General features: G+C 31.5%; 1 protein-coding gene across 4 annotated transcripts; it reads right to left on the reverse strand.

The window, feature by feature from the left end:
* Window positions 1–833: 833 nt before the first annotated feature.
* LOC124841833 (uridine 5'-monophosphate synthase-like) lies at window positions 834–5,358 on the reverse strand. 4 transcript variants are annotated; one of them, XM_088098798.1, is made up of 8 exons: window positions 5,341–5,358; window positions 5,139–5,186; window positions 2,688–3,568; window positions 2,411–2,494; window positions 2,064–2,146; window positions 1,882–1,969; window positions 1,542–1,796; window positions 834–1,238 (listed from the first exon to the last, which is right to left on the reverse strand). In XM_088098798.1, exons 3-8 carry the CDS (start codon window positions 3,483–3,485, stop codon window positions 1,110–1,112), a joined length of 1,437 nt encoding a protein of 478 aa, XP_087954924.1. In that variant the 5' UTR covers window positions 3,486–3,568; window positions 5,139–5,186; window positions 5,341–5,358; the 3' UTR covers window positions 834–1,109. The 4 variants fall into 4 exon arrangements, with proteins under 4 accessions (XP_087954924.1, XP_087954923.1, XP_087954926.1 ...); XM_088098797.1 differs by lacking the exon at window positions 5,341–5,358 and having other exon boundaries at window positions 5,139–5,280; XM_088098800.1 differs by lacking the exon at window positions 5,341–5,358 and having other exon boundaries at window positions 2,688–3,541; window positions 5,139–5,274.
* Between the last annotated feature and the right edge of the window lie 2,933 nt (window positions 5,359–8,291).

Raw genomic sequence — 8,291 nt, forward strand, 5'->3', positions numbered from 1 at the left:
TTAACGCCGTTTGACACTATTTAACGGAAAGGATCGATTTGTTGCAATTTTCATAAAATTGGGACCCAATTGATATTTTCAGAAAGAAAAGGACGAAATTGAGATTCCATGCGAAAATAGGGACTTAGTGAATGATTAAACCTTTTATATTTTATATTTTCTTAATTTTACTACTTTTGTCTTTACTTGTTTAAATTTATTTAATATTTTTTTTCCATTTATTCATTAATTATATTTCATCACTTTTGTCTTTTTTATTATTATTATTAGAAGATGAAATTGGATGTTGTAATGTAATTAATTTGAAATATTTGTATTTAGTATGTAAATATATTATCTTATCTTAATATATATTTTCTTATTTTAATAAATATGTACTTTTTAAATTTTAAACATTTGTATATAGTCATATAAAGTTTATTTAAATTTTAATCAATCAATTATTAATTAAAATTATTTGATAATGACAATAAATCTTTTTATCTTTTTATCTCATTTAATCTTATATTTTTAGTTTGTTTACCAAAGACTTAAAAGTCTATAAAAATAACCATGAGTTTACATAAAATATGCTTTTAAGTGTAAATATGTATACTCTTTTGATCCATATATATATATATATATATATATATATATATATATATATATATATATATATATATATATATATTTAATGTGTTTTAAAATTTTGATTCAAACTAAGTGTTCTTGAATCATCCATATATATATATATATTAAAAAGATCTTAACTAACGATACAATGTTACGAAGCTCGGTAGGAGACAACCTTAACAAACTCGATAAAAGAAAATCTTAACCAACTCGGTACGGCATGCTCAACAAGAGAAAACTTCAACAAGCTTAGCAAGAAACAATATGAGCAAGTTCGGAAAGAAACAACCTCAACAAGCTTAACAGGAGACTAGCTTGGCAAGGCAAACTTGAAGTGAAAAATAAAACTAACAAAAAATGATCCCCTCAAATATTGCAGTTGAAAAATGTCATCAATGTTATATTGTACCCAAAACAATCTTCCTCTGGGTGAGATTAGATGTCTCATTAAAACATAAATTTGACTCATCCTTTTCTTATTCTGTAGGGTTCAGGCATCAAGAACACTTGGCCAAATATGCTTTCCACCCTTCAAGTCGGTATTCACGAGCTGCCTCAGCAGGATTTGCTGCTTTGATTATGCCTCGTCCCACAATGATTATGTCACTGCCCCTATCATGAACCACCTGAAAAAGAAAGTGAAAAAGGAAAACTAGAATCAACTTTTTCATAACCTAAAATTGGTGTAAAAATTATTTCATATTTTTCTATAATCTGATTCAGTTTTTTTTCTATTTCACTTGTAGAAATTCAAACAAGTGAGATTCTCTTTTTAATGCTCTATGCAGAAAGCAAGGGACTGTATGGTAGAAACTAGCACACCCTCCCTCTTCCTTTTTCCTCCATTTTTTTGTTTTCAATCTAAGAAAGAACAACAAATAATTGGGGCAAAATACTTCTGCAAATCATTGTCAAAAACATTAACTTACGGAGTATGGAGTGTTGTATTGCTGGCCTAAAGCATCTCCACCGGTTACCATTTGAACTCCAGGGGTTGCCTGAATGAAAGAGGGATTTATAGGTGCTCTTGGCCATGATGCAGGATTGACTGAGATGAAGCCAATTACAAAATCAGAATGATCCTCAGCAATTTTTACTGCAGCTGCGGTATAATCTCCCTTGGCAAAGTTACCTGCTGAACTCATTTCAGCAAGCAGTAACAGACCCCTGCCACGAGGTAAACCCTGAGTATGGTTCAAGAAACTAGTTAGGCCATGAGTTGAGGTGTTGCTATGGTGTAAAGTGATTATATTTACTACTAGTGCATACCTTCAATTTTAATCCATCAACAATTCCAGGACCTGAGATTATGTGAGCATTCACTATATGAGCCCAATCCAATATTTGAAAGATACCTCTGAGACAGTGGAATAGAAATATAAGTCATGTTGAATGCAAAAATGGATGAGAGGAATGCCAAAAAGGATTCCATGAAAATTGAGCAGGCTTACCCTGCATACTGCATAGTCACTGTGTTACCAATATCAGCAAATTTACGATCCTCAAAGATCAAGAAGTTATGTTTTTCTGCAATCTTCAATAGAATAAAACATACATTAAACTCAAGTAGACCATAAATTTAAAAGATTGCTTGAAACATATCACAGACAATGCTCAAAATACATAACATAAGGCCCTTATCATCATAGGTTAAAAGCAGGAATCACCATCCTGTTTGAATAAATCCAAGCAAACAGTCTAGGTGTGATTATGTCAATGATATCAGGAACCAAAAGGTTTCTTGAGCTATCCGGAAAAGAGAAGAATATGAAAAAAAAAACTTCTTTTAGCACTATACCGAGAGAAGCTTTGAGCCAAATTCAGGAGTAAAATCTGGAAAAATGTCCACATGAGTCTTCAGCAGGCAAATCTCAGGTCCAACCTGAGAAAGAAAACCAACCAAATAGTCAAAAGAAAATATATGATCATTGTCAATCTTCTAATCAGAATCCAATTGATGTTAATAGGTCAGAAAACACCGAATTCTTTAAAGTACAAAAGCAAGAAAGAATTCTGCAAACTGATGATCCGAGTGAGAAAAATAGTAGTGTCCAAGAAAATGACATCAGAACTACCTTCTCAGCGATTTCAATCAATTCAGCTGCAGTTCCAACATCGGCAGCCAGACACAAATTACTCGTCTTCGCAGCCATGATCTCAAACAACCTCTTTCCCATTGGATTCTTTGAGAGCCTAGCCCTCTCCTCAAATGGCAAAGCCTTGACCTTTGTTGCAGGCTTCTCCACCTTTGGCACAGCCGCAACCTTCCGATTCTCCTCTAAGAACTTTGTAACAACCTCTACCATCTCCTCATCAAGTTTCCCATGATTGCCCAAAATTTTCACCATATCCGTCAATTTAATAATTGCATGCAGCTTGATGCCATTCTCCTCCAAATTTTCTCTCCCTCCTTGCTCTCTATCAATCAAGACAACAGCATCACTGATCTCCAACCCAGAAGCACGTAGTGGTGCCGCTGTTTCCAAAACCGATGTGCCGCTTGTAACCAAATCCTCAATGATCAAGCAACTTTGTCCAGCCTTGAAATCACCTTCAATAGCTTTAGCAGTGCCATAATCTTTGATTTCCTTGCGGCGCATGACCATGGGAATGTTTTGGGTAAGGGAGACACATGTAGCAATTGGTAAGGCAGTGTAAGGAACACCACATACAAGATCATAGGAAGTGGAAGAGACAGAGGAAATAAGGGTTTGAGAGATTTGCTGGAGGAGAGAAGGGTAAGATATGATGAGGCGTAGGTCTATGTAGATTGGTGAGAAGATGCCAGATTTGAGCTTGAAGTTGCCAAATTTGACAGCTGAAATCTCATGGAGTTGAAGAACTAGAGACTCTACCAATGATGATGCTGACATTTCCTTCCTTTTTTTCAGTGTGTCTCAGAAAGAGGATTTATGATCTTAGAGATAACCTGTCTCACCCAGTATGCATAATAAAACTGCTAAATTAAAAAGCTCGAACAATTAGTGTGCAGAAGTAAAAACTGCATAGATATTTTTGTTCTACAATTATAAGCAACAGAATGGAATCCAAAACATAGACTCAGAATCATAGTTACAACATTCTCACCTTACCTCAGATCAAATCATAGAATGAAATCATAGATTGACCAATTCGTACAACTTAATCACAATCATAATAATAAATAATGCGCAATGACTAGAAGAAAAAGAAAACTGGGTTCAATAGCATAGCAGGTAGCATAGCAGGTCACACAGACATAGATCAATCCGACAACCTCAACACAAATTCTTAAAAGAGGAGCCAAACCATAATCCGACCAAAATAATTATAAGACTTCTAAGCATCTTTGTGGAATGCCTTCCAAAACATGGTTTTGGCCAAAACTTATTAGATCTTAGAAAAAAAAAATACAATCTACCTTATAAATAATTTAAAACGTAATTCTCAACTGGTTAAAACATAGCCCAAAATCACCTAAAATATAAAAGAAATCAAATAATTTATAGCATATAAAAAAGACAATAATATCAAATTTACATAGCATAAGCTTATAATCAAAGAAATAACCAGAACGATCGCAGATAGGTGAGGCAGGAGAAAAATAAAAATATTAAGCACGGGTATCCAAATACTAAAAGAGAAATTTGGTGTTGATAATTCTCATTATCATATTACAAGTTATAATCGCACAACTAGATATAAACCGTGTATAGCAACCCATCAAAAATGAACAAAGTAACCTTGAGTGATTCTATGTATGCATTGTATGAAGAACCTATTTCTGAAAGCTTGTACTAGTTGCAAATTCATATCAACTATATCACGGTTCCCATTTTAGCATGTAACATCATGTATGTAATCCTAAAAGCATTCCAGAAAAGATTGACTATACTGAAGTCAAGCACTCAATACATCAAGACAGTCGATGTAAATGCACTCATCATCAAAATGCATTGAAAGACATACACCCACGTTTAGCTCCCCCATACATACAACAAATAAAACCGGTAGTGAACACAGTAATCACAGTTCAGATCCCCAGTATTACTCCCCATTGAACAACCCAAAAGAACTAAACCCTTCCTTATTCAGCTCATCCCCAGATGCAATTCAAGCATCCTCAAAATACAAATTCTAAATGCCACACACAAACGTCCAATCAAGTAACTCCGAAAACCATCGCATCCCTAAATTTGTCCTTTTTTTCTTGCACAAGCAATAAAAAAGAAACAAAAGAAATCAGCACACATCTATCTCCAGTCTTTCTCATTATGTAATATATATAATTGATATTAATAAGAGTACCCGAATCTAAATAATAATAATAATAATTAATAGTAATAATTAATACTTATAAAACAAAAAATCGAAAAAAATTCCACAAACTTTAGAATCAAAGGATACGCCAAATCTACCCCATGAATTGGATTCTCGAATACAAACTGAAATCATTACATCAACCACAGGTAAAGATCGAAAACCGTATCGAAAATACCCAAACCGATTCAGGTAACGAAGACCTTGTAAGGTGAGAAGGACGATACCTTCTTGAAGCTTACGTGGTTTGGAACAGATTGTGAAGTGTAAAAACCCTGCAAAAACCCTAAGTCACTTCTTTCGAATTTTTCTTTTTAATCCAATCAGCAATCCCTCCTCCTCCAACTCACACGTTTTGGGCCGTTGGGCGTTGCTTGTTATTTTCATAATCTTCACTTCACTTCCTCATTGAGCTAAAAGAACACACACCTGAGAGAAAGAGAGAGCTGTGATGGATGGAGATAGAAAGACGGCGCTGCTTAAGTGGCTGCGTACAATCTATGCAATGCTCTTTATTCGTAAAGAAATGCCATGTCTGGAACTGCGCTTTTATATATTTATTATATATCATCTAACCCTTCTATTTTCATTTATTGCCACTTGGTCCTCTACTAATAATAATTACAACTCGGTCCGTTAAAATCTGTTAAGAGGGATCTCTTCCTTTCGCAGGCAAACGCATGGTTCTACCAAGTTGATGGTCTTTAGAGAGTTAACATTCAATCATTTTAAAAAAATTGATAATTTTACTGCTTTCTTCAGCATTTGTTCACTTGAATGAACTTGAGTAAGAATTGAATGGATTTGAGAGATTTAAAAATAATTTTTTTATTGTTTATTTGAGTGGGTTTGAGATAGGTGAAATGGATTTGAAAATAAATTTTTTTAATTTGTGACATCAATTAAATAATACACTAATTCTCATAAAATTTATTTTCAAATTTATTCACATCTACCTTCAAATTCACTCAAATAAACAGCAAAAAAATTTATTTTAAATTCTCTCAAATTTACTCAACCACCCTCCTCAAATCCATTTAAATGAACAAAGGATAAAAGATGATAATCTTTTTGAAAGAAAAACACAAAAAATATTTTCTATAATTAAAATTAATATTTTTAATGTTAAAGTCATACCATGTAGTGCTTAAATCCTCATATTTTTATCGTCTTCTCAAGCGAAAACTTATCAAACAGAATATATTATATATATATATATAATGTATTTGTAAATAACAAAAACACTTTGAATTTGTCAAAATTTAATGCTTATAAAAGTCATATTTATCCTTTAATGTAAATTACTTAATTGAAATATAATGAATTTTGATGTAATTATCTTCCTACAATAAAGTATAAACAAACATATTTTAGAAAATAATTTGATAAAAATTAAGCTGTCACAAACAATGTTCTGAAAATCCCTTCAAATAAATAAAAATTTAAAATGAAAAAATTACTTTAAAATATTCTTTTTAGATATTGTAATATCTGAATTATTGCAAATATATTATAATATTATGATTTAAATAATTAATATCTATAGATTAAATTTCAATTAATGATTTTAATAACATAATTTAATATGTAAAATAATAAAATTTTTAATTTATTCAACCAAATATATTAATTAACTAATTAAAAAAATTAAATATATACATGATCAAATTATATATTAAAAGATTATGTATTAAACAAGAAAATTTCTAAATAATCATCAATTTTAACAATAAAAAATATATTTAGAAACCAATTTAGAGATCAATTTCATTCCTAATCAAAATTTTGGTAGTTAATGTTAGTAATCAATTTAGAGACTAATTCATATAAAAAACTATTTTAGTTACCAATTTAGAGACCAATAAAACTTTTTATTCATAATTGAAATTATTTTAGTTATTAATAATTTTTAATTTATAAATTAGTATTTAATTAGTCACTATAGTAATTAATTATTTTTAATCACTAAAATTTGTCATCATTTAAAAATTTTCTTGTGTATTGTAAAAAAATGGATTATATATATATATATATATATATATATATATATATATATATTATATATATATATATATATATATATATATATATATATATATATATATTATATATATATATAATATATATATATATATATATATATATATATATATGTATGTATATATATATGTATGTATGTATATATGTATGTATGTATATATGTATATATATAATTTATATAAGGTTTAATCCTTTACTACATTCCTATTTATGTACGAATTTCTCAATTGGGTCCTCGTTTTTTAAAGTGTATCAAAATGGTCCCTAATTTTGAAAATTGATATCAATTGAGTCCTCTCCGTTAAGTTGGCTGGACGGCGTTAAAAAAATTGATGAGTGGATGCTGAGATGACGAACGAGCGCTCGTCCAGCAGCGAACGAACGCTCGTCCAGCAGCGAACGAACGCTCGTCCACCAGAGAACGAACGCTCGTCGACCTCTTACTGCTGGACAACCGTTCGTTCCACACTGGACGACCGTTCGTTCGGTGGTCGACGAGCGTTCGTTCGCTGATGGACGAGCGTTCGTTCGCTGGTGGACAAGCGTTCGTTCGCTGGTGGACGAGCGCTCGTTCGTCATCTCAGCATCCCACTCATCAATTTTTTTAACGCCGTCCAGCCAACTTAACGGAAAGGACTCAATTGATATCAATTTTCAAAATTAGGGACCATTTTGATACACTTTAAAAAACGAGGACCCAATTGAGAAATTCGTACATAAATAGGGATGTAGTAAAGGATTAAACCTTTATATAACTTACTATATCTTTAACGAGTTAAAACTGAATTGGTGATATCAAACCATTTGAGAAAAATGATTATGAAAAACAAATATATAATTTTTTACAACATTGAAAATAAGAAACATTGATGAACAATTAATCTATATTGTACTATTTTTAAAAAATGAAACACCAATATAATTCTAAAACATTTCATTGAGTAAACTATGACTATCTTTCAATCTTTTTAAATTCAAGTGCAAGACATAACTTTGAATGTTCTGAATGACGAAACATCCATGTTTTGATGATATCATTACTTTGCAAATTATGATTTTCGAAGACAATTTTCCACTCGCCATTCAACACATAATATTTGTTTGCCCACTTCTTGAAGGTCAATGAATAAAGATTCTCATAATCATAGTAGGCACAAACCTCTACTCCTTCTTGGATATCATCCTCATATTTCAATATTTTCGCAACCGAAATCGCGACGGGACAACGACCCGAAAAAAGAAACGAACGGGTTTTAAAAAAAAGAGATTTGGAGTCGCCACCATAGTTTATTCTGGAAAACTACGGAAAAAACCATAAAATGATAAGGCATGGTCTACGA

This window comes from Vigna umbellata, chromosome 9, assembly GCF_029865625.1.
Source record: "Vigna umbellata cultivar VRB3 chromosome 9, Vumbellata_1.0, whole genome shotgun sequence".
Classification (NCBI taxonomy): domain Eukaryota; kingdom Viridiplantae; phylum Streptophyta; class Magnoliopsida; order Fabales; family Fabaceae; genus Vigna; species Vigna umbellata.

Bases quoted from the DNA above. Each gene is read 5' to 3' on its own strand.
- LOC124841833 (XM_088098798.1), bottom strand. From the start codon at position 3,485: ATGTCAGCATCATCATTGGTAGAGTCTCTAGTTCTTCAACTCCATGAG. The intron at 2,147-2,410 runs GTATAGTGCTAA...ATTCTATTGAAG, and splicing joins TTGGCTCAAAGCTTCTCTCG to ATTGCAGAAAAACATAACTT. The intron at 1,239-1,541 runs GTAAGTTAATGT...TTTCTTTTTCAG, and splicing joins AATACAACACTCCATACTCC to GTGGTTCATGATAGGGGCAG.